The sequence below is a fragment of the Chionomys nivalis genome, chromosome 8 (assembly GCF_950005125.1).
Source record: "Chionomys nivalis chromosome 8, mChiNiv1.1, whole genome shotgun sequence".
NCBI classification, from domain to species: Eukaryota; Metazoa; Chordata; class Mammalia; order Rodentia; family Cricetidae; genus Chionomys; species Chionomys nivalis.
This window is the reverse complement of record NC_080093.1, coordinates 91,323,596-91,349,138: the sequence shown is the minus strand read 5'-3', so window position 1 is coordinate 91,349,138 and position 25,543 is coordinate 91,323,596. Positions and strand designations below refer to the sequence as shown.

The 25,543-nt window shown below is 46.2% G+C and overlaps 1 protein-coding gene across 1 annotated transcript in view; it reads left to right on the top strand.

Annotated features, from left to right (window-relative positions):
• The window catches only part of Dnhd1 (dynein heavy chain domain 1), a 67,247-nt gene extending 52,376 nt beyond the window's left edge, over positions 1–14,871 (top strand). Inside the window, exons 24-40 of the mRNA XM_057777955.1 lie at positions 153–361; positions 604–808; positions 883–985; positions 4,812–4,961; positions 5,193–5,375; positions 5,474–5,905; positions 6,102–6,564; positions 9,055–9,372; positions 9,592–9,744; positions 9,910–11,174; positions 11,379–11,565; positions 11,782–11,895; positions 11,983–12,181; positions 12,947–13,038; positions 13,209–13,358; positions 13,551–14,359; positions 14,481–14,871. Coding sequence (XP_057633938.1) covers positions 153–361; positions 604–808; positions 883–985; positions 4,812–4,961; positions 5,193–5,375; positions 5,474–5,905; positions 6,102–6,564; positions 9,055–9,372; positions 9,592–9,744; positions 9,910–11,174; positions 11,379–11,565; positions 11,782–11,895; positions 11,983–12,181; positions 12,947–13,038; positions 13,209–13,358; positions 13,551–14,359; positions 14,481–14,831 — 5,383 coding nt within the window. The 3' untranslated portion in view covers positions 14,832–14,871. The remainder of the gene's footprint in view (positions 1–152; positions 362–603; positions 809–882; positions 986–4,811; positions 4,962–5,192; positions 5,376–5,473; positions 5,906–6,101; positions 6,565–9,054; positions 9,373–9,591; positions 9,745–9,909; positions 11,175–11,378; positions 11,566–11,781; positions 11,896–11,982; positions 12,182–12,946; positions 13,039–13,208; positions 13,359–13,550; positions 14,360–14,480) is intronic.
• Positions 14,872–25,543: the final 10,672 nt, after the last annotated feature.

Here is a 25,543-nt window from a genome sequence, read left to right as displayed (position 1 = left end):
TCCATGTCAGCTCTGCTTTTACTGTTTCCTGGCTAAAAGAACAAGAGAAAATCTATAGGCTGTCATGAGAACTCTGAAAATGTGGGCTAAAGGGTGGGGTGGATATGTAAATAGGTCTAAAGAAAGATGACAGCTGAGTCCCTGACTTACAGGTTCTACCAGCAAGTATGTAGCAACTTGCACATGTTCTTCTTGATGGGAGATGACCAAGCCCAAAAGCAGCTGCCCTCCACTCTTTTCCTGAAGCTCCTTCAACTGACCACTGCCAGTGTTGACCGCTATGAACCCTGGGACCAAGCTTCCCTCGTCAGGATTGCCCAATACCATCTAGAGGATGCTCAGAGTCTACCTCTTGATGATGGTGAGCCACTTTCCATTTGCTCCTACCACTCACCCCAACCAGCTAGTGAGAGTTACTGCCCAGGGCAGTCTCTGCCACCACTCACCCCAGCCAGCTCGTGAGAGTTACTGCCCAGGGCGGTCTCTCCCATCCTCTCGCTCTTCTCCTCCTCTCCTTGCTTTCTGACTGATATTTTCTGCTTTCCTTCCTTTCTTATTCCCCTTCAATCCTAGAAGGCCAGACTAAAACTATATTCATTTCAGGCTCTTTAAAGTGCCCAGATATCAAGGCCTTCATTCCTAATGTGGCCAAAATCATGGCTCTCATCCACCTTTCATCTGCCTGTTATCATCAGCATGTTTGCCCTGCATTGCCACTTGTCACGCCTAAGACATTCCTGGACTTCTTGGACATGTTCCTGCTGCTGCAGCAGCAGATGGTCCTGAAGATGAGAATGAAGGCCCGGCGGTAAGCATCCCCATCCCTGCAATCTACTTCTTTCCACTCTCTCGAGTCCACTCACTGGCATATTGTGTTTCCAGTATCCACTCTGCCCTAAAGACTTTGAGGCTGTTGGTTGAGAGGCACAGCACCCAAACTAACCTGCTAAGTGACCTGGAAATGCGGCTAAAAGGCTCCTACAAGGTAAAGAGGGAGAAGACTGTGAGATTTACACAGCTGTGTCTAAACAAGAAAACAAAAAGGGACTGGGGCAGAATCAACATAAGTGAATCTTGGTTCTTGTTTCTCTTAGAGTCTTCCTTTCCATGGAGGGTCACTCTGATTAGAGTCCAGGGCCCAAAGTTTCCCATGATACAGTTTGACAAGATGAACTTTTCTAACACATAAATCTCAAGTGTCTGCTCCTTGATGCCTTTACTGCCTTAATTCGATACAGTTTGGTATGCCTCTAAGATCTTGGGATTCCTTACCCTCTTGAGTCATCTGCTTTTCCCACCATATCACTTTGTTTTGAACTTTCAAAAAAAAAAAACAAACAAAAAACACCAAATGTATGAGACTGTGGTGAACAATGAGAAAATGTGGATGAGAAATGGAAATAGAGGGGAAACATACACCGCAGCAAAGAAACAGAAACATATTTAAATGGTATATCAGACTTTGGTGTCCTAAATTTCTTTAGTTGGCTTCTGCTGTTGGGTATTTCCAAGCGCTATCTCCTTTCTTCCCTCCACTTCTTCCCACACATGCTCCACTTGCTCATCAATCTCCTCTTTCCACTTGAATGTTAACCCAAATGTAGTTCCTTTCTGGTCCAAACCCTAATCTTTTTGCTTTGATATACAGAGCCAATCATTTCTGAATAAATAAACCTCTCATATTGTGCTAAAACTAGTGGGGGGTGGGGAGGGAGTTGTTATTCCTTTCTGAGCCAAATGCTGTACTTGAGGTATTTTACAAACCAGGGAGAAGTTTTGTTTTTATTACAATGGCTTTGAAACAGCACTTTGTTAGTTTATACCACCTAAGTCTTTTTTTAATATTTATTTATTATGTATACAATATTCTGTCTGTGTATATGCCTGCTGGCCAGAAGAGAGCACCAGACCCCATTACAGATGGTTATGAGCCACCATGTGGTTGCTGGGAATTGAACTCAGGACCTTTGGAAGAGCAGGCAATGCTCTTAACCTCTGAGCCATCTCTCCAGCCCCACCTAAGTCTTTGAAAAAGGTTGAAGACTAGCTGCTAAGTAGTAAACTGGTGTCCCATTCTCAATTAGGTAGTCTGCTCAACGTTCTAGCAAGCTTTCAGCCCTTGCAACTTCTCGTACTTAGACAGCCTCTTCATATCAGTGTGAGCAGAGTATTTCTTTATGTTACATAAATTCCATAGTGTTCTGTGTAAATTGGGGCCATGGAGTTCTCAAGGTGCTGGTGCCTTCTTTCTATTCTGGTCATCCTATGCTGACCAGGTTCGACTTCAAGACTCAGATGAGTTTCAAAATGGGGAATGAAGGCTGGTAGAAAGTTCAAAATAAACAGGGTCTCTTTTCTTACATTTCCTAAATTCTAGTGTCTTGCCTTAGGTCCTACATTTTCTCAAGATAAATAATACCACAAATTACTGATCTTATTAAGAAGTCTTGTTATTTCTTGTTTCCTTATATCATAATATAGGAAGCTCCAAATATATCTAAGAGATATTTATAGTCTCAGGGGTTATTTGGTCATTCACTAAATGGTCTTAATAATACATCCTTTTAGTATTTCCCACTTCAACAAATGACACTATCATTCCCTTAATCATCTAAGCCAAATCCCCAGAAACAGTCTGATCTCCTCCAATTTTCCCCTTTCTCATACTCAATTAGTTCATTTATTCATTAGTATCACCAGCAAAATTAATTGAACTCTATAACTTTTGCCCAGGCCCTCAAAGTTTATGTCTATATATGTGTTTATATCTACATGTAAATAGATGAATAGACTGATGGGTAGATAAAAATATTAATACATTCCTTGCACAGGAAGCAACTGTCCCTTTCCGATTTACTGATGAGAAAACAGTGATCCAAAGAGGCTAAGGGACATAGTTTAGATTTGTCTCGGCAATTTCAAACAGTTATTTATATTATAAAAGAGAAAGTCCAGAGTGCTCTAAGATATGCCAAGAAGAGTTTTTCAGAGAGGGAAGAAAGGGGAATGGAAGGAAGGGGAGGAAAAGGAAGAGGAGGAAGTCTCAGTATCTAATACAACATGTGTAGAACGAGATGTGTACACAGTATTTCTGTCCTGCCTGATCCCATAGCCATTCAGTCCCAAAAGAAACACACAGAGGCTTATATTAATTATAAACTATTTGGCTTCTTAGCTCAGGCTTATTATTAAGTAGCTCTTACAATTTAACCCATAATTCTTATCTATGTTTAGCCACATGGCTTGGTACCTTTTCTCAGTGAGGCATTCTCATCTTGCTTCCTCTGTGACTGGCTGGTGATTGAATCTCTGCCTTTCCTCTTCCCAGAATTCCCTTAGTTTGGTTGCCTGGCCTATGCTTCCTGCCTGGCTACTGGTCAATCAGTGTTTTATTAAACCAATATGAGTGACAAATCTTTACAGTGTACAAAAGCATTATTCCACAGCAGAGGTAGATGTTGAAAATTCCTTTAAAATGTAAACAACAATGCAGTTGTTCCCTAGGTAATATTTGGACATGTATAAAAGGAGGTGGAGAGGAAGAGCATCTGGGTTGAAGCGTCAGTATGAGTGAAGAGACATAGACTAGAAATCATTCCCCACACTAGAACTGAAGTCAGGAATGTCTGGGGAGTGTGGCGCTCAGGGAAATAAAACAATGAGCCTGGGATGAGGAGCAGCCAAGAAGGCGAGTGTTCAGACACAAAGACAATGAGAGTCACTTAAAACCAATTAGGATGCCCTATGGCAGATGATTGGAGGAAGGGAATAAGAGAAGAAACCAAAGCGCCAGTTGGAAAAGTGGTATGCATTTCAGGAGAGATTCTAAGTGTCAACAGACATTGGGAATGGAGATAAGAAACATTCAAGAGGTATAGTGAAAAGATCTAAAAAAAACTGAGCTAGGTTTGAGGAGATAGAAGAGATGGAACCAAGGGTAGCAACGAGATTTCTTCTGTGAGCAATCTGAGTATATTCTGTCAGAGTTTTTTGGAAAAAGGACACAGGGAAGTGAGTAAAATTGTAAGACAGGTAAGGAGTCATGAACACATTCATTTTAGAGATTTTTAGAGTTGGAGAGGTTTAGCATGAAAGGTTAAGTATATGGACACATAGTGTAAGGCTGGGAAGAAATGTGGCTATAGAGATTTGAGTTTTTAGAATAATGATATGGTATAGTAAAACACTACTACAATAGTACAATGGATCAAAACTGTGATGTTAAGGATGTACAGAAGTGGAGGATGAGGACCGGGTTGGTGATGCAAGCCTTTTATTCCAGCACTCAGGAGGCAGAGGCAGGCGGATCTCTTGAGTTCAAGGCCAGCCTGGTCTGTAGAGCAAGTTCCAGTACAGCCAGGACTACACAGAGAAATCCTGTTGTGAAAAACAAAAAACAAACAAAAAAAAGTGTAGAATGAGAATAAATGGGGACCTGAAAACATTTCTGAAGGAAGTAGTTTAGGGATGGCAAGAGAAGAAAGGCCAGGGAAGGAGAAAGTTTCCAGAGGGAGGGACAGTGTTCTCCAACAACTGTTGCTAAGGAGTTGGGAAGAGAAGAAATGTAGCAGAATAGTTACACGAGCTTTGGAGTTACTTGTATGGAAGTCAGACAACAGGAAAAGCACCCCCCCACACACACATACACTTAAGGTTCTGCTATCAGATGTATAAATCACAGACCCAGAGCAGAAGCTCTTATGGCCTACTGGGAGTCTGGCCAGGTCACTCTGTTACATTCATGCTATCTATGAGGGTAGTCGCATACAGCCCAGGGAATGGAGCTGCAAGGTCTGGACCTCTGTTCACAGAATGTTGGCATGTTTCAAAGCCAGCTCGAGGAAAGCAAACTCCTATACAAGCAGAAGATGGCAGAATGCCAACACCAGGAGAGCCTCATTGAAAATCTTGTCAGGCAGCAAAATGCCCTCCAGGCTCAACAGGAGGCTTTCCTGGAGCAGGTAGGTTCCTCCTGCTGCCTGCTCTTCTGGGGAGAGAACAACCTCTCCTAGGATAGTCAGAGGACAGAGTAGGTGAGTAATAGGGCTCTTGGCAGGGAGGACAAGGTTATAGGGTGGCTTGGGAAGGGACCCCCATGAGGAGCCTTAAGAGAGATGAGTCCTCTTGGAAGCATCCTAAAGAATGAGCAGAACATGGCAGGATCTCTGCAGCATGCATCTGTTTTCATTTAGATGGGCAAGGCATTTCTAGGTCCTTTGAGCCAGCTGCAGGTAGCTGACTTTGAGGAAATAAGAAGCTATCGAGCCCCTCCAGACTCTGTAGTCCAGGTGACGGATGCATTGTGTGAACTGTTTCACCATGAGACGGGCTGGGCCAGTGCCAAGCAGCTGTTATGTACTGAAGATTTTTATCAGGTAGGGAAGATGAGGGGTCACATAAAGGAAGAATTGGGCAGGATTAGCCCATTAAGTCAAGGCCAATCATATCTTCCTCTTAACACATGTCCTCCCAGGAACTGGTATTCTTCCCCAAGCAGAAACTGACTGACTCAGAACTGATAAAGCTAAACCAAGCTCTGAAAGCTCCAGGTATGAGAGATGCAGCCTTGAGGTCAGTAAGCATCCCTGCAGCAAACCTGGCCATTTGGCTCTGGGCTGTTCTGCGCTACGGGCTGGCACAGCGCCGGGGATTGCCCACTGGCCTGCTGCTGCGGCAGGTGGAGGCAACACTGGCTCGGGAGCAGGCCCGTCTAGGCAAGTTCCAGTTTCAGGCCCATGATCTGCTGGAGCAAATTTCGTCTCTTACGAAGAAGCTAGAAGATGCCCTAGCCTCTCATAATCTTGTCATGGAGACCCTCAATCAGGCACAATGTGGACAGTATCACAAATGGCCCATGAAGTCTGCACTGCTCACACCCATGCACATGTGGACCAAACAGCTCCAGGTAACAAGCCCTTCCCAAATGTCTCTCGCCCAGTTCATTGTACAGCCCACCATGTGCCTTGCTTCTTCTGTCCTTCCATGCCTCCCTCTCCATACTTTACACATTGCCTTGTTTGCCTTGATAACCTTCTGTGTGCCCTTCCACATGCCTCCCTACCTTACTATCTATTCATGTTGTGGTTACCTCTCCACACCAGAAGATGAAGGATAACTGCAAGACTGTGTTTGGAGATGCCCTCTTGTGTTCAGCCGCTATTGTCTATCTGGGTCCCTTCCCACCACAGCGGCGCCAAGAATTGTTGGAAAAGTGGCTGTCTCTGTGTCAGGGCTTTGAGGAAGCCCTGGAGCCGGATGATGTGGCACAGACACTGAAGCAGAGATCTGTTGGGGTGCCACCAAAGAACCCTCTGGTACCCACATGTACTCCCTTCAGGATTTTGACCTTACTGAGCTGTGGATCTGAACAGCAGGAGTGGGACAGAGACCTGAAGCCCCAAGCAAGGTCAGCCCGCTTGTTAGGCCTGCTGCTGCGAAGCCACATCTACTACAGAAGTTATCGTTGGCCTCTGCTGCTTGACCCTAGCAACCAGGCCCTTGCCTGGCTGAACCCACTACCTCCGAAACAGAACATGTTGTTGGCACCACCTAAAGAGAGCAGAGGTAGGCATGAATAATGGCGTTATGCTTCTGGGGTGTCTGAGCTCCCCAGCACTCTCAACTTCCTATGTATGATCTGCCCTTTCATGGTAGAGATACTGAGTTTTTATGGTTAACACATATATTTTACCAGCCTGAATTATATTAATAAATTTGTTCTCATTTACTGTTTTTGTCTAATTGGTTTTAGCTCATATTACAATGGCCCTAAATCTACACAGCTAGCCAAGCCATGATTTTCCACTTCTCTGCTCTACTTAACACCATGGGAAATTTTGCTTGCAACTGAAACTTATAATTTTGGGTAATATTTTATTACCCAAATTCATACAACATTCAGAAATTCTTGGAAAATAATATCATTGGCTATGTTTGAATAAGGGACCTATAGTAATATATTATTTGTGTTTTAATAAATAAAGATGGCCTGAAGATCAGAGGGCAAAGCAGTCATAATAGTCAGCCATTCAGGCTAGGCATTGATGGCACACACCTTTAATGCCAGCAACCACACCAGTTAGCCATAGAGGCTGAGCAGTGGTGCTGCATGCCTTTGAAACCTGCACTAGGGAGGCATATAAGACAGGAGGAGACAGGTCTCAAATTCAGTCTCAGTTTGAGGATTCATGGAGGCATGATCGTCCATTTTGGTCTGAGGTGGAGGTAAGAGCCGGTGGATGGCCAATTTGCTTTTCTGTTCTTCAGCTTGAATCCCAGTCTCTGGTTTTTTATTATTCATGGTACATGTGGCGCCCAGGGTTTGGGATACAAATTCACAAAAAGAGCCATTTGCCTGTTGCTTTGCAGCTACCTACACAGACCAGAGCTACACACAGCCCTACTGGCTAGTTTTTTTTCTTTCTTCCCACCTGGCAGGCTCTCCCTGAACCCCTTCTTGGGTTACTGCCAAACTAGGTAACAGCCTTAAAATGCAGCCAGGCTTTCACTGTTCTATGCGGCAGCAATCAGCCTCACATCTTCATCATCATTGGTGAAAGATTTGGTGAGAAAATTGGGAATTCTTTAAAGGAGGAATTAATTAAAAGAGCTTTTTTCCACGTTAAAAAATGGGAAACAAAAATAAATAAATGGGAAACACAGTTACAATAAAGGAAGTTAAGTCACTGCATGATTATATAATGCATGATTTAAAATTGGAACGACTAAACTGGGACTGACGAACTATTAATTATCATTTTAATAATTCTTGCTTTATCTCTTTAAAAGTTGGTTTGATTGTCAAGATACAGACCTTAGAAAAACTTAAAACTGATCATAGAAATACTCAAATCCAAGATTACCATCTTTAGCCAGGCTGTGGTGGCACATGCTTTTAATCCCATCACTCGGGAGGCAGAGGCAAGTGGATCTCTGTGAGTTCGAGGCCAGCCTGGTCTACAAGAGCTAGTTCCAGGACAGGCTCCAAAGCTACAGAGAAACCCTGTCTTGAAAAAAAAGAAAAGAAAGAAAAAGAAAAAATTCAAATCCAGACAGAGGATTTTGGTTTTTTTTTTTTTTTGTTGTTTTTTCGAGACAGTGTTTCTCTGTACTTTGGAGCCTGTCTCATCTGGGGCTGGACGCTCAGATACTCAGTGGTACACATCTATGGGCTCAGATACTCAAGAAGTCACAGCATGAGGATGGTTTGAGCCCAACAGTTTGGAAACCACGAGATCCTATCTTAAAAAACCAAACAAACAGCAAATAATGTACTAAGCCTGAAGAAGAGCATCCAGCCCCAGATGAGACCTTCTAAGCCCAGTGTGTGGCTGAGCAGAGAATCTAGCTGTGCTGGACTTCTAGCCTTCAGTACTTAAGGATAATAAATCGTGACTTAAACTGCTAAATTTGCAGGAATTTATTAGCAAGAGAAAATGAAGGCAACAAACTGTAGGCCTGAGCAACTTCCACTTGTAAGAGAACCTAGAAAGTTTCTTACAGGAGAAAAGGGATTGGGAAGGGAATGGCTGTTCCTTACACCTCCTTTGTGGTTTACAACATCACAGCCATGAGTTTTCTAATGCAATAGTTTATAGCCCTTCACTTACAAGCCACTGCTCCAGGCACCAATTTCCCTATCAGGGAGGACATTTCTATTTAGTTGCTACTGCCAGAATAGCTTATTTAAAAAAAAAAAAAAAGATAAGGGTTCTAACCAGCCCATAGAAAGGGCAGAAATGGAGTCAAAAATTTAGAGATGGCTAGCCCTTTACTTAGAATTTAGAGTAATAACGACACCCAGCATTTATTGCTTGTCATGTGCTTGTTCGTACTGTGTATTATCACAATCTCCAGAGTAACTACAATATTAGTTGATATCACTAATATCAACCCAATTTTTCAGATGTAAAAACTGAGTCATAGAACTTAAGCAGCTTTCTTAAACTGTCTTCCCCTAGACCTCCACTCATGAATCCTCCCCTGGGTAACCAGAACTCCTCAGAAAACAAGCTCCTCCTCTAAGGAATACTCTTTTGTATCTTTCCATCCCAGCAAAGTGCCATATGACAAACCAAGACAGTGAGGATGAAACAGAAGATGAAGGTGATGATGATGAAGAAGAAGAACAAGAACAAGAAGAAGAAGATAGAAACAAGGCCAATGGCCAAACAAAAGACCAGAAGACAGAGGAAAGCAAGAGTGAAGAGGGCAAAGAGAAGGAGGAACAAGAAGCAGAGAAAGAAAAGAATGAGATAGAGAGTTCGAACTTAAGTACACCATCTGAGACTCAGTCTCCACCTCCCTGCCTTACTGTCCTCTCGGGTGCTGACCCAGAGTTAGGGCCTCAGCTCCTGGAGGCGGCTGCCAATGGTGAGAACCACAACTCCCATTTTTTCCCTAATTCTGTGGCGCCACAATCTTTTCACACCCTCATCTGGCCTCAGCTCTGATCCTACATCCCACCATGTTGAAGAATCTTGATTGAGCCCTTTTATTAGCCGAGAGAAAGTTGATTAGAAGCAGATCTTGTGCAGGGACTGGTGCGTGGGTGCTGGCACTGGGGACAGCTGTTCTTACTTCCTGTCACAGGCCTGCCTGTGCTCTTGACAAATATGGAGCTGAGCCTAGGGTGCCAAGAACTTCGTTGGCTGCTGTCGAGGAAGGATCTGAGTCCACCCCATGTGCAACCTGGCTTTTGTCTCTATCTGAGCACAACCCTTCCCATCCATGCTTTGGAACGAGGTAAGACCAGAGGGCAGCATACCTTTGTAGGCCCCCAGAACCAACCTAAAGAGGATTTCATTCACCTAGGCCCAGAGAAGGCTCAGAACTGTGATGGAGAGCCAAATTTCCTGTCTACTCTACCCTTGACTCTGAGTGACTTAGCCTTTTCCATGTGACCCCAAGTACTAGGTTGTGAATTGCTGAAAGGGTTGAATGTTCTGGATCTGGGCCTGAACATGGAAATACTAGAAGAACAGATGCTGCACGAAATCCTGTGTAGAGAGCGTCCAGAGCTTGAGACCCGCTGGCAGGACCTCAAAATCAGAGCAGTGGATACCTATGAAGCTGTGGAGGCTGCTGAGGTGCTTGGGGGCCTAGTCTGTGGGGTGGATAAAAACATGGGGAAAGTTCAAGTACAGAGCTGGAGAGGATGTTTGGGGACCATCACAAAGGTCCAGATCCATCCAACAAATTACCACATGCAGGAACAGTTGTTGGCGATATTGCTACTTCAGAACCAAAGGCGTCAGAAACCATCCAAGTTTCTGAGAGAAATGGTGAGGACTCAGGCAAAGATATGTCAGCTGAATGCCCAGATGGAGGAGATAGAAGAGCAGAAACTGGAAGAGATGGTACTGTGGGCACCCTACCGGCAGGTAGCTTGTCATGGAATCGCTGTGGTAGAGGCTCTAAGCTCACTACAGAAACTGCTGCCATTTTTCTGTATGAATTTAGAAAACTGGTTAGCAGTCACCAGGAGGGCCCTAGACAGCATGAAACCACATGATAGTCACCACGGAGAGGACTTGCCCAGCCATCTGCTGCAACTGAAAATCCACCTGACCCGCCAGCTGCTGAGCAGCACCGTGGCTGCCCTAGGTTTGACCCAAGCACCCTTGGTGGGTGCTCTGGGTGCTGTGGCCCTGCTGCAAGTGACAAAGAAGACACCAAAGCTAGAGAGGTTGGCGCTGTGGCCTGGACTGTCGGCCTCTCCCAGCACAGGCCATAACACACAGGGCCCTGGTATGGCTAGGCCAGCCTGGTTAGGCTTAAGAGCCTGGCAAGAATGTGGGGCATTGGAGCTGCTGTCCCCATTTGCTGGGCTTCGTGCATCCCTAGCAGGCCACTCCAGTGTGTGGCAGGATTACCTGTCACTATCATCCACCGTGCTGGGTCCTGCACCTGGTCCTAATTCTGAACCACTTAGCCTCTTCCAGAAGCTGATACTGTGGCGTGTACTGCGACCAGATTGCCTGGCAGCTGCCCTAGCAGACCTCACCACCAGCCTACTAGGTCGGCCCCTAGATGAAGACCTGGGTGCCCCTACCATGATATTTGAACACAGTCAGGCTACTCAGCCCATACTGATCTTGCTGCCACCATCTGGCCACCCTGTAGCCACTTTGCATCCTGTGACTGTCATCCGGAAACTAGCTGCCAACCATGAGGTTTGTATCTAGTCTCTTGACCCAGAGTGAGTGGGCTTCTATGGGCTGGGATGGAGTGTGGGACTCTGGCCCGTCATCTTTATGGGTCTATTTAAATCACATAATCACATAGACACTTTAGGATTATTGTGGCATAACTCTGAGTCTATCAAGTCACCTCAAGATCACGTTGAGTTACTCTGTCTCCTTTCTAACGGTCCCTAGACACAGAAGCATCTGCATGTCATCGCACTAGGCTCTGAAGATTGGGATCCCGTCTCAACTATAGTCAACACTCTATGCCAGGCTATGCTCCAGGGGCACTGGCTGGTGCTGGATAACTGTCATTTGATGCCTCATTGGCCAAGAGAACTGCTACAGCCCTTGCTGGGACTGCTGGATGGAGCCAAGGGTAAGTGTCCTGCTTCAGGATGGCTTCGAGGCTCCTACCCTAAACTTGACCCTGAGCTTGAATCTTAGAGCTTCACGGCTGATCTCCAAGTGTGAAGCCTATGCCTTTGGCCTTGTGTCTGACTCCTGTTGTTCCAGTCTTGAATATGGCCCTTGGACTTGTGGGTCAATCTACTAATTACCTGAGGATTCATTTCAGTCCCATATCTAAACTTAGTGGTCTCAGACTCGGAACTGTTAGCTGAACCAGAAAACAGGAGTGTGGCCACTGTCCACAGAGATTTCCGTCTTTGGCTGATTGTATCTACTGAAGCCAGTGCTTCCTTGCCAGGTAAGGAGCATCCCTTTAGGAGCTCTCAAGTCCTCAGGAGGGAGAGTGACTGGACTGTGCTGACTCAGCACTCTGCTTCCTCCACAGGGGTGCTGATCCATCACTCCATGTCTGTTTTCTGGGACCAGTCCTTAGAACTACGCCGTATCTTGCTCGACAGTGTGGATTTGCAGCAAGGACTCTGCATGCAACCCCTCAGTCGGACACTGCCTTTGTTCCTCCTGCATGGTCTCCTGCTACACCGACAGCTCTATGGGATAAAGCTGCAAGCACACAGGGGGCGCTGGTGAGAGAGCCACCAGTCCTGGTCAGTCACCCAGCACACATGAGTACCTTCTGTATACTTGCATGAGAAAACCGATCTTTGGAACTTCCAAAGAGTGAAGGCAAGGAGGTTTTCTCCCCGGACTTTGTTTGCAATCTCACTCCGAACCGAGCCTTAAAAGCAGAAGCCAGTTGGGTAAAAACAGGGCTTTTTCTAAGCACAGGAAATGACTTCAGTGTGGCTGAGGTGGACATGCTGGGGATGGAATAGAGAAAGGTGAAGCTCATCACAAAAGGCCTTTAGGGCCATGGCAAAAGGCCTCAGGTTATCCTGAAGATATCAGGAAGTCTCTGAGGGGGTTTTAAATAGGCCAGGAACCTTGATCCTATCTGTGGAAAGCACCACCCAGACTGAATGTGAAGAACAGAGGGGGTGGGCCTGGAGAAAAAAGCAGCTTCTCAGGGCGCTCTAAGAAAGCGATGATGATATGGGCGACAGGGACTAGGGTGGTAGAGTTGGGGTCCAGAATAAATATATGGTGAGGAATAAGGATGACTTCTTCTTAGACAACCAGGTGGCTGGTGACACCTCTCACTAAACTAAGAGGTAGAACAGACTTCTAGGGGAAAATGATTACTGCGGTAGAAAGCAAGTTGTATTGGGGTACAAAGTAGTAATGTCTAGTGAGCCCTCCTAAGTCAGAGCTCAGGAGAGCGGTTCACACTGAAGGATGTGAGAGTCCTCAGTATATTTTTATAAACACTGTATTCTCTGTACCCTACCCAGGAGTCAAGTAACCTTGACCAAGATTCTTCAGACCCAAGAGCATCTGTGGGCCAGTCTCAGTAACCCCGGTGCTGCCTTGCTGGAGCTGGCTGGTGAGCTTTTCCTCCTGGCCTCCATAGGGTGCCCGGATCCCAGAAGACATGGAAACGGGTGGGCTGCAGTGGAAGTCTGAAGGCCAGGACACATGTGATGGATAAACGCATAATTTGACTTTGAGGAGTGGTGGAAACTGGAATGACTGAAATTCTGACTTTGTCTGCAGCCTCAGTTTTCTATGGAGGTTCTGTGGGGGACCCAGGAGACAGAGAGGCCCTGATTAGCCTGACACAAACCTGCCTAGATCCCAAGAGCATGAGCTGGGTCCAGCCACACACACCTCAGTATCTGCTGGCCACTCTGATGCCTAGTCCAGGTAAGCTTCAGGCAAATATCCACCCTAGGGTGGGGAATAGTGCATTGCCCTGCAGTCTCCACAGGGGTACAAATAACATCTGCACCAATGAAGGTATGAGAGGGCAATGTTGGTAGTTATGGGGTCAGAGGAAGGCCTGCCTCATTGGGTCTGGTGGGGAGAATCTATTTGTTCCTTACCTCTAATCCTAAGAGCTAGGGGAACTAGATGCCAGGACAGAGTGCAAGGCCCGGATGCACCTACTGCCCACACCAGCTGAACCTCGTGTCTGCGGACTGAATGAAGGGCCTAAGTCCTGGCTATTGAGACGCCAGAGTCGTGCTCTCCTGAGCGTGCTACAGCAGTGTTCGCCCACATGGGTTCCTTCAGCTTGTGGAGGAATCAACCAGCGTAAAGAAAGGCGACTTCGGCAACGCCTGGTGCAAGCCAAGAAGAGGCTGGTGGCCCTTCAGGCTTTGCTATCCAACCGTAATCGCTCAGGCCAGTGTATCACCCCGTGGGCGGTGCTGGGGCCCAATGCCCACAGGCCTCTGGAGGGCTTCTTAGAGACAGAGGTGCTGGAACTGAAGCAGCTGGTGTGCATACTGCAGCGTGACCTTGACTGTTTACTGCAGCAGCTGAAGGGTGAGACCCCGTGTGCCTCCAGACGCTGTGCTGCAGTGGCCCATGCTCTTTGGGCAGGACGCCTACCTCGGCCTTGGAGATCTCATGCGCCTGCTGGGCCACAGCTACCCTGGCAATGGCTGCGACAACTGTCCCGCCGTGGGCACCTACTGATTCGCTACCTGGACAGTGGCACGAGCGAAAATGCCAATGAACCAGAGCGCATATTTCACCTGTCAGCTTTTCGCCACCCTCGTCGTCTGTTCCTGGCACTGCGTTGGGAGGCGGTCTTGGAGTCCAGGGTGCCAAGCCCCAATCTTCCTGGTATCCAAGGCTCTGGCTCCAGCAGTCTCCCTCCTAAACGTCAGGAGCTGAACAACCACCCTCTGCATATCCGGGTATCTTGGCATCACCCTTTCTGCTCCCCATTCCACCTCAAAGTATGTGATTACACCCCATCCTGTTGATCTTGACCATGATCTGACCCTCATAGCTTTGCCTGTTTTCTGGCACCCCCAGGTGGAGAATGGCCCAAATCCCAAGGTTCCTGAGATGGGATTGTTGCTGATCGGGTTACAGCTTCATCATGCAGAGTGGGACCAGATGGACGGGGCCTTGCAGGACAGCTTTTCCAGCCAACCCAGCCTTCTGCCTCCTGTCAGCGTCAGCACACAAGCCCGTGGTGCCAATAACACACCAGTCTCAGCTGGCCTGGGCGTGTACTCCTGTCCCGTATACATGACCGGGCCCCTTGGCACCACTAAGCTTCACAGTAAGAACATCCTGATGCACGTGCCACTACCCACGAAGCTCAGCCCTGACACCTGTATCCAACGGAGAGTTCATGTGTGCAGCCCAACCTTAACCTGAGCCCCAACCAAAATAAAGCTGTAGTGGTGTCAAGAATGATGTCTGGGATTTGGAAGAAGATTGGAGTATGCAGAGTACAAAATGTGGCACACAGAGGGAAAAGGATGCTATTGATAGAGGAAGACGTGGGGCAAAATCTGGGTACTCTTTGGGTACAGGCATCTGCTGTTATGTTCACAAAGAATAACCTAGCAATGGCTAACTCAGAATTCTGACTCTGCTTAGCTTTCTGCTGTGGTCTCAGCACTTGTATTAAATATCCAGTGGGTGGTTTTGAATGGAGAACATTATTTGAAAGTTGCTTAAAGCATTTAGCAGCATTATTGGAAGGCCCTGCTTCTGCCCTACAACATTGTCTGAATGAGTCATATTCCCAAAACAAAGGCCAAATGAGACTCACGACCCCTCACTCATTCAACAATAACCAGCTGAGCAAAGCACTCCTCCACATGAAGTGTTCTTTCAGACACTGATGAGGCTGTTCAGCACAAATTTTCCGTTTTCCTTGGAAATCTATTTCCTGTCCCATGGAAGTTCCAGGAACGTGTTATACCCTTCAAAAGCACCCTCCCAAGGGGCCTCCTTCTAGGCCATACCCTTTAATGGCCCATTCAGTCATTGTTGAAATTAGAACCTTGATTATCCAGTCAGCCTCTGATAGTGCCACCATGAAGGGAACAAGCCTTCTGTGCACACACCCATTTGCGGGATACATCAAATCCACACAATGGGACCTCAAAGGTTATTGTTTTTCTTATAATGCAAAGCACACACTCCCCCAACACCCTCTCTGTTTGAGACAGGGTCTTGCTATGTTCCAGCCTGACCTCAAACATTTTCTTTTTTGTTTCAAGACAGCGTTTCTCTGTGTAGCCTGACTGTGCTGGAACTTGCACTGTAGACCCAGCAGCCTCTGCCTCCTGAGCACTGGGACCACCACTGGTCCTGTGCGCCACCACTGCCCAGCTAAATTTTTGTTTTGTTTTTTTCCTGGCCTCAAAATTGTGATGCACCTGACTCAGCTCTCCAAATGCTGAAATTAGAGGCCCAAACCACCATATCCAGCTCAAATGCATTTCTCAAAAGTTTACATTCAATTTCCTCAAACCTAAACCCTTAACTGTAAACCCCCATAAAACTCAAGAAATATTCTAATATGTGACACAAGTAAGCATTTCCAAGAGGGTGGAATAGATGGACAAAGAAAGCCTGGAGCAGAGTAAGAGTAAGACAGCAGGACATGTAGTCCTGCAGCCCGTTCCCAAAGTACTCGGGTGCATGGTGATGCCCTGCGAGCTCCAAAGGCACAGGCCATTTGCAGCCCACGTGGCTTCTCTAGACCTTGCTCCACTCCCTGAGGCTTTCCATGGCAGATGCTCTGTCCGTGGCCTCTCCTTACTTTCTAGAGTCTCCACTGCAACTCCACGCACTCATGCAACTTCATACACTGTCAGAGATTTCCCGTGGGGCTTCTGACCCTGCCACCCATACATTGGCCTTCTTTTAGACTTTCCTCTGAAATAGAGGGAGAACCTGTAATCCCACAACTGTTACACTTTACATGCTTGGAATGCCAAGGTCTACTGGTAGTTCAAGCAGTAGCTAATCCTCTTCAATGGCCTCTGAGTACATGATGGGATGAACGTGAGGTAACACTTTCCTAGGTGGTCCTAACTGAACAGCTCTCAAAGCAAAATTTTTGAATGAATTGAAACCTTTATACCCATGTGCCCACCATGGGTGGCAGCTAGCCAATTCCTGAGAAACCCTCTGGTACTTTTTTGTTGTACTGATGCCAAATATGTGCATAAGTGTTTTGTTTGCATGTGTGTATATATGCACTATGTGCATGCCTAGTCCTGTGAAGATCAGAGAAGGTGTTGGAGTCTCTGGAACTAGTATTAAGGAAAGTCATGAGCTACCAAGTAGATTCTGGGAATGAAATCCAGGCCATTTGCAATAGCAACAAGTGCTCTTACTCACTGAGTTGCTGCTTCAACTTCTTTATCTTTTGAGACAGGGTTTCATATAGTCAGTCTGAACTTCAACTTGCTATGCAGCTGAGGTTGGCCGTAAATTCTTTTTTTTTTTTTTTTTTTGGTTTTTCGAGACAGGGTTTCTCTGTGGTTTTGGAGCCTGTCCTGGAACTAGCTCTTGTAGACCAGGCTGGTCTCGAACTCACAGAGATCCACCTGCCTCTGCCTCCCAAGTGCTGGGATTAAAGGCGTGCGCCACCACCGCCCGGCTGGCCGTAAATTCTTGATCCTTCTGCCTCGTATCTACCAAGTGCTGGCTGGCACTGATAGACATGCACAACAACATATAGTCTATTTAAGTTTCCTTATTTTTCTTTTGTTTGTTTTTCATGACATGGGTTCTCCATGTAGTCCTGGCAGTCCTGGGACTCACTTTTGTAGACTCAGGCTGGCCTTGAACTCACAGAGATCCGCCTACCTCTGCCTCCCAAGTGCTGGGATTAAAGGTGTGCGCCACCACTGCCCAGCTCTCTTAGTTTATTTTTAATGGCCCTAATCTCTTTAACAGCCACATTCCTCTTGGCTTCAATTTTATTTTTAGTTTTTGTTTCTGCTCAAAGTGAAAGATTTTCAAATTTTAACACTTTGCTTTTGGTAACAATTTTTGCTATAGATTTGACTAAAAGAAGCTAGTAATAACCATACCATTTTAATTCAGGCTGGCTTGAAATGTCCTCTGCTGTATAACTAGTATGAATCTTTAAATTCAGCCTCATACAAAGAACTCAGGATACTGCTAAAATATAAATAAATTCTTTGCTGGGATTAAAATGAATGATGTGTAATCTAATTCCCTGAGAGAGACCTTATTCTCACCTTTACTAGCAGCATTTTAGCCTTCTGAGTTCTCAGCAGAATTGCCCGTTAAGCATTTCTAACAACATTCTGGATCCTCCTAGTTTGTTACACTGCACTTTTCCAAATTCTCCCAAACCACAAAGGTTTAATCACAATAACAAGTTTTCTTCTCCAAGATAGATTTATGGTTAGACTTTCTGTCGACGTGACCAACACCTGAAAGAAACAACTTAGGAAGGGGCTGTTGGCTCATGGTTGCAGGGATCTCAATTCACAGTTGAGAATTCATTGCTGTGCACCTCTGGTGACCGGGGCGATGAGCATGAACTGCAGTAAAAGTTGCTCACCCCATGATGGGCAGGAAGCAGGACAGAGGAAAGAGCTGGAGACAAGATAGGGTTTTCAAGGCTGTATCACCAATGACCTGCTTCCTTCAGTTATGCCCTAAAATCTAAAGTGCCTACCAGTTCTCAAAAATAATACTAAGGGACCCAAGTGAAGTCTCCTAGTAATGGGGGATACGAGCCCAAACTGGCCATCTTCTATAACCAGGCAAGGCTCCCAGCATTAAGACAGAGACATCAACCTAGCCACAAAACCTTCAACCTACAATCTATCCTTCCTGTAAGACATGCTGGGGCAATGGTGGCACAGAACTGGCCAAACACTGGGCAGATCCAGGGGAACCCTGAAAGAGAGAAGGTGGAAGGATTGCAGAAGCCAGAGGATTCAAAGACAAGAGACCATGGGCCACAGAATCAACTAAGCAGGGCTCATAGTGGCTCACAGAGACTGAAGCAATAAACAGGGACCCTGTATGTGTCTGAGCTAGGTCCTCTGTAAATATGTTGTTGTGTAGCTTGGTGTTTCTGTGCGACTTCCAACAACAGGAGTGTGTGTAGGGCTGTCACTGACTCCTTTGCCTGCATTTGGGACCTTTTTCATCCTACTGAGTTGCCTTGTCCAGCCTTGAAGGTTTGTGCCTAGGCTTGTTAGTCCTGTATCTTGTTAGGCCATGTTTGGTGGATATCCCTGGGAAGTCTTCTTCTTCTTCTTCTTCTTCTTCTTCTTCTTCTTCTTCTTCTTCTTCTTCTTCTTCTTCTTCTTCTTCTTCTTCTTCTTCTTCTTCTTCCTCCTCCTCCTCCTCCTCCTCCTCCTCCTCCTCCTCCTCCTCCTCCTCCTCTTCTTCTTCTTCTTCTTCATCTTCTTCTTCTTCTTCTAAAGGGAAACAGAAGGGGATGGACTGGGAGGAGTGGAGGGAGGAGAAACTGTGGTCAGGATATAATGTATAAGAGAAGAATAAAGGTTTAAAAAACTTTTTAACACACTAACCATAAAATAGTTGCTTGTGTTTGGGAAGTGGCTTTAGGTGATAACAGCCTTCTGCTGCATAACCTGGGTGATTTTCAGTGACTTTGTGATAAATCAGAGCTAAATATTGTTTTGTTAGTTTTCTTTATAGGTGCTTTGTCCCCTTCAATTATAAGAGCTCTTAAGAGATTACTAGTGTTGTGCTTTCCTGTCCCTTAGCCACGCCCACTCCCATTACCTCTGACCTGCCCGCGCCATCTTGCCCCTTCCCTCTCTTCTGCTTCTGTTTTCTCTGTCTCTTTCCCACTTTCTATCTCTTCTCTTCTTCTTCTTCTTCTTCTTCTTCTTCTTCTTCTTCTTCTTCTTCTTCTTCTTCTTCTTCTTCTTCTTCTTCTTCTTCTCCTTCTCCTTCTCCTTCTCCTTCTCCTTCTCCTTCTCCTTCTCCTTCTCCTTCTTCTTCTTCTTCCTCTCTCTCTCTCTCTCTCCTTCAATAAATGCTTTTATGGCTACTTTCTGTGTCCATGGGTCTGCTCACATGCGCCCGCTGCATTGGGAATTCCACGTCTCCCCGCCGATGGGAACTCTGCCACTGCTTGGGTGCCAGACTCTGGAGCCGGCTCCCGACACATGCCCACCCCGCTGGCACCCGCTGGAGCTCGCTGCTGCTCTGTGAGCCCTGGGGGGGACTCCCCCACATCATTTTAGAAAGAATAACAAATGGTGCCATGACTCGGATGATTTGTGCATCCCCGACTTCCACCCGGGGCCAGAGTTCCGGCTTTAGGCGCAGTCTGGGACTCTGAGCTGCCCTCCCGGGGCAGAATCAGGGCCGAGGACCTTTTCTACACCACCCACGTGTTCCATCTGCCTGGATGCGGCTCCTCCAAACAGCACCGGCTTCTAATCGTGAGTGCCCCCATTTTGGCCAGCTTAGCCATCTTTTTTAACCCAAGGGATTGACTGTTGAGCTCCCGGCAACCCTTTGCGGTTTCTAGGGATGGGGGGAACCTCCAACCACGGGCCTTCAGGGCCTTGGTTGTTCCCTTCGCTGGCATTCAATTTGGCTTGTCTCCTGTGCTAAGCCTGTGCCTGGGATGGCGTGGCCTTAGCCCGCCCCTCAGCTCACCCACACCTGAAGGCCCGGGGTCTCCAGTTCTCCCTCTTTTTTTCTCGTTTCATTCCTTTTCTTTTCGTTGTAACTGCCGCTATGGTGCGGCCTGACCTTGGCTGAATTCGACTCAGCCAGGTTATAGCACGCCCCCTGTGAAATCGGACACCTTTTCACAGGGCCTGGGTGTTCGTGCCATCTGTATCTCGCCTTAACGGGGAGCCGTTCTCCTTGTAGGCTTGAGATGCCACGGTTTTTGCGGGTGTTTTCACAGCCTTGACCATGGGAGCCAAGCCATGCAGACCTATCACTCCGGCCTCATGCTTTAATGCCTTACATTTATCCGTCTCTGTCCAAATAAGTGGCCCCATTAAAACTATAGACAGCCGTTTTTTGGTTCCAGCCTTTTGCCCCTCCCCGCTGCGGCTTCTGTTATGTCAGGGCGGCTCTCCAACAGAGCAGACTACACATGGTGGTCGCCATCTTGACTGAGGGACAGATGGGTCAGGTGACTTTTTTCGTCATCTTGGCTGGGAGCCAGGCCATGTGACCACACTCTCCCGGTTTTACTCCCGGTTTTACCCTGCCTCTTCACCCTGCCTCTTCACCCGGTTCTCACTAAACTCCTCATGTTAACTCGGTTAAATGTGTTTTGAGCAATGGTCAAATGCCTTTAATAGGGCCCATTAGCGGCATCCACGTTGCCCAATTCTTGTTCACTCTTTCTATGTATAATAATTGTTTATTACATCTCATTTCAGACTACAAAACATGAGTCTCATATTTTAAACTGGTATGTACCTTTAAGTCTCTTAAGCTGTTCTCTACCATTGTCGGTTCCGCCACTAACCTTATATTACAAGCAGTTTTTTTGCCCTCAACTGCTCAGAGATCTGGGGAATGTGATATTTAAGTATTTAATTATTAAAAACGTTTCACAACAACAAAAAGAGACAGGTTGGCTCCTAGCAGCAGCTCTCTGCTCCCTCCAAAGAAGACAGAAGACAGATGCGCGCAGAACAACGTCCTTCTGCATTTCGCTTCGACTGCAGAGCGCTGACCATTGGGCAAACCTGCCTTTTGTCTAAAGTAAAGACCTCCAGACATGGATGAAATTGCTGGAATCGACAGCCTAGCTGCTCAGGTCAAGGTAGGCCTGTCTTCCTACAGATTTCTTAGCCCACAGGGTCTTCTGGAGCCTGCACTAAACAGAAAAGGTCAAATGCAACCTTCAGCGACCACGGAGGACCCAAAAAGAGTAGCTCTGGGTACCAATCAAGTAAGCTCTCTGTCATTTTTTAATCAGTAACTCAAGTAAAATCTTATCCTTCTCAAAGATCTCTGACAGTTTGACAGCTGAGAGGTTTCGCCAGGTTGAGGTTTTGCAAGGTGACCTCACCAAACAAATTTCAAATTAAATTTATCTCTTATGCCACAGTCATTATATATCTAAAACTTCTGTTTTCACAAACCCAAGGAGCTCTCGTGAGTTCCAGGGAGCCGAATTAAGAAATCCATCTTAAACAGGTCAGATACCTCAATTCCCTGGTCCTAAAATTTTTTCCCTTAACTTTGTTTTTGTTCTGCCAATACCTTAGGGACACCAGACAATTCTCATGCCACAAACACTGGTCAAAGACAAAGAGACCAGCTATGACAGGATGTGACCAGCACCCAGCCTTCTCTCGCCCCCCCCCAAAGACGACGCCCACAATCAGCCGGAAGCAGTCTTGAGAGTTCGCCGCCCCAGTTTCTTTGGGCTGTGGTGTCTCGTCTCCTGCTTTTTATTATAAGGAAGACCTGGGAATGTTGTGCTTTCCTGTCCCTTTAAGGGACAAGCCACGCCCACTCCCATTACCTTTGACCTGCCCGCGCCATCTTGCCCCTTCCCTCTCTTCTGCTTCTTCAGTGTGCGCACACGTTTTCTGTCTCTTTCCCTCTTTCTATTTCCTCTCTCTCTCTCTCTCTCTCTCTCTCTCTCTCTCTCTCTCTTTCTCCCCTTCAATAAATGCTTTTATGGCTACTTTCTGTGTCCATGGGTCTGCTCACATGCGCCCGCTGCATTAGGAATTCCACGTCTCCCTGCCGATGGGAACTCTGCCGCTGCTTGGGCGCCAGACTCTGGAGCCGGCTCCTGACACACGCCCACCCTGCTGGCACCTGCTGGAGCTCGCTGCTGCTCCGTGAGCCCCGGGGGGGACTCCCCCACATCATTTTAGAAAGAATAACAACTAGTGCCTCAGAAAAATAGCAATGTATTTCTCACTGAAGTGAAGCCTAAACCAGGAGATCCTATTCATGGGAGCCTCTAGTTTTGGTGATACTCAGGGATTTAGGAACCTCTGCTCCACTGCATCAAGTTGAAAAATACGGAAATGACATGGGGAACTGTTTATTAAAAGATCCAAGTCTTCCAGGTAGTGGTGGAACATACCTTTAGTCCCAGCTCTTCGAGGAAGAGGCAGGTAAATCTCTGTGAAATCAAGGCCAGCCTGGTCTACAGAGCGAGTTCCAGGACAGTCTCCAAAGCAACACAGAAAAACCCTGTCTCGAAAAACCAAAGTGGGAAAAGGAAGAAAAAGATTCAAGTATGAAAGCAGTGGTTTCATTATTAACCAACTGTCTTGACTCCATCACCTTTTGACACACAACTCTATGGGAAGATGAAGAATGTAGTATAGTTGACTTCCCAGGAGGAAAGTAAGTTTGAAGAGCACTGGCATTTTCCGCTATAACACACATATCTAAGCTACTGTGTATTGTGAAGAACATTGATATTCTCCGCTATAGCATACATACCGAAGCCACTGTGTATTGGGAAGAGCACTGGCATTCTCTGCTATAACACACATTATCTAAGCCACCATGTATTCTGAAGAGCATTCGAATTCTCCACTAAAACACACATATACTTAAGCCACCGTATATTGTGTCAAAGACATTTATATGCATCTAGGGACATAGGAGGGAAACAGGAGGAAATAGTTTGGAGCCATATGGACACAGTGACTGGTACTTCTCATTGGCACAAGGAAAGAACTGTCACCTGTTGCCTGGCAGGATAAATGTGCATGGGATTCCTTTGGGCTCCTTGAAGTGTCTTGAGGCATGTGGGGACCTTCTCTGGGAAACCTTAGCATTAGGTGAGGCTTTTTGGCACTAGGTGGCAGTGGATACACTGTGTCCTAGTTTGCTGCCTGTAGCTGTGGTACAACACAAAAGCAACTTGGAAAGGAAGGTTTATTCCATCCTACAGGTTGGAATCCATCATCAAGGGAGCCAGGGCAGGAGCTTGAGGCAGGAACCTGGAGGCAGGAACTGAAGCAGAGGCCATAATGCAACTTAACTAGTTTGCTTCCCCTGGTTTATTCGATTACTTTTCTTACAAAGCCCAGGGGGTGGCAATGCCCAGAGAGGGTTGGACCCTGCACACAATCAATAAGGAAATGCCCCACAGACACGCATACAGGCCAATCTGATGGAGGCATCTTCTCAGCTGAGATATTCTCCTCCTAAATGACTCTAGTTTGGGTCTATTTGACAAAAACTAACCAGCACACACTGCCAGGGCTTAAGCTATGGACTTGAGGGGCAGTTGGGTTATATATCATAAGGAAGCAACCAAAATCAGTCAATGCACATGTCCCTGTGGAGAGCTCTGGGTACTTCAGCATCATACACAAGAGTTAACAGTTAAGGGTTTATCTTGGTAAAACATACTAATCATGTACTAATTGAGTACATTTAATCTTCCAATCCCCAAACAGAAAAAGTAAAGAATGAGTAAGAAGAGACTGGGGAGGTGACTCGGTGGTTAAGAGCACTGACTGCTCTTCCAGGAAACCTGGACTCAATTCCCAGCACCGACATGGCAGCTCACAACTGTCTGTGACTCCAGTTCCTGGAGACCTGACACCCATGACAAAACACCAGTGCATATAAAAATGAATAAGAGATCATATTCCTCTAATATACTGAACTGAAGAGAACAGTTTGAGCCCTAGGAGCTACTGATGTGAAATGTGGGAGTGGCAGAGATGGAAAATGTATTTAAGGGTTTTTTGTTTGTTTGTTTTTTAGATTGGATCCTGTCATCATGGAGAATGTAATGTATTTATACCAGAGTACTAACAATTGAGCAGCTCTTTGAAGTGAAGCCAAAAGGTGTGGGGGGAGTGCTGTGGCAATCCGAGAGATGTCCAAGTGGTCCAGTAGGTATGGTGTCTCTCGCCAGTTAATGTATCTTTGACAAGAATCAGAACACCAAAAGCACAAATCCCAACTAACACCTTTGAGCTCCTGAACTAAAGCCAAGACATCAACTAATGAAGTAAGTCACAAAACTCATCATTAGTTGATGAGTAATGAAGTAAGTCAGATACCCTGTAGGAATTGTTTTACATGTTTAAGACATTTACTGGGAATTTTCTAGTCATAAATAATTGATAAAGTATTTCTGTTTTCTGATGTGAGCATTCTTTTTCTTCATTGAAAAGTAGGATAAGGGGTTGGAAAGCTAGCTCACGAGTTAACAGTGGACTCAAGTTCAATTTTTCACACCCTCATCAGGCAGCACACAGCTCTTTAACTCCAGCTCCAAGAAATTTCATGTCTCTGGCCTCTGCCACTGCACTCACTCACACACATATGCATATATACATATATATATATATATATATATATATACACACACACACCATATATATAATTAAAAAATAATTTTAAAAAATCTTTAAAGTAGGACAATTAGAGAGTAGACTGGCACGTTGAAGTACCTGCAGGAAGCAGGGTTTATAGTGAGGCAAACAGAAGGCATATCCAGACACATAATGACAATTGGGTGACATGCTCACACTCATTAGCTTAAGGGGCTTGGGGTTTAGATCTGTTTCGGGGTCCATTTTTTTCCTAAAATAGCCAAACTTCTTCTTTTTTTCGAGACAGGGTTTCCCTGTGTAACAGTCCTAGCTGTCCTGGAACTAGCTCTTGTAGACCAGGCTGGGCTTGAACTCACAGGGATTCACTGTCTCTGCCTCCCAAGTGCTGGGATTAAAGGCATGTGCCACCACTGCCTCGCCTAAAAATTAAATTGTGTTTTTTGTTTTCTTCTTCTCTTTTGGTTTTTAAGAGATAGGGTTTCTCTGTAGCTTTGGAGTCTGTCCTGTAACTAGCTCTTGTAGACCAGGCTGGTCTCGAACACATAGAGATCCGCCTGCCTCCCAAGTACTGGGATTAAAGGCGTGCGCCACCACCGCCTGGCTCGAAACTTCTTGTATACTATGACTGCATCACCTTCAAAACCTGTCCTTCCTAAGTAGGGCAGGGAATGGAAGAAAACGGAAGTAGCTCAACTGCCTCTCACTTCCTTTGTCTGGTATGAAAACAAGCTGGGCAGTGGAGGCAGGCGAATCTCTGTGAGTTCCAGGCCAATGTGGTCTACAAGAGCTAGTGCCAGGACA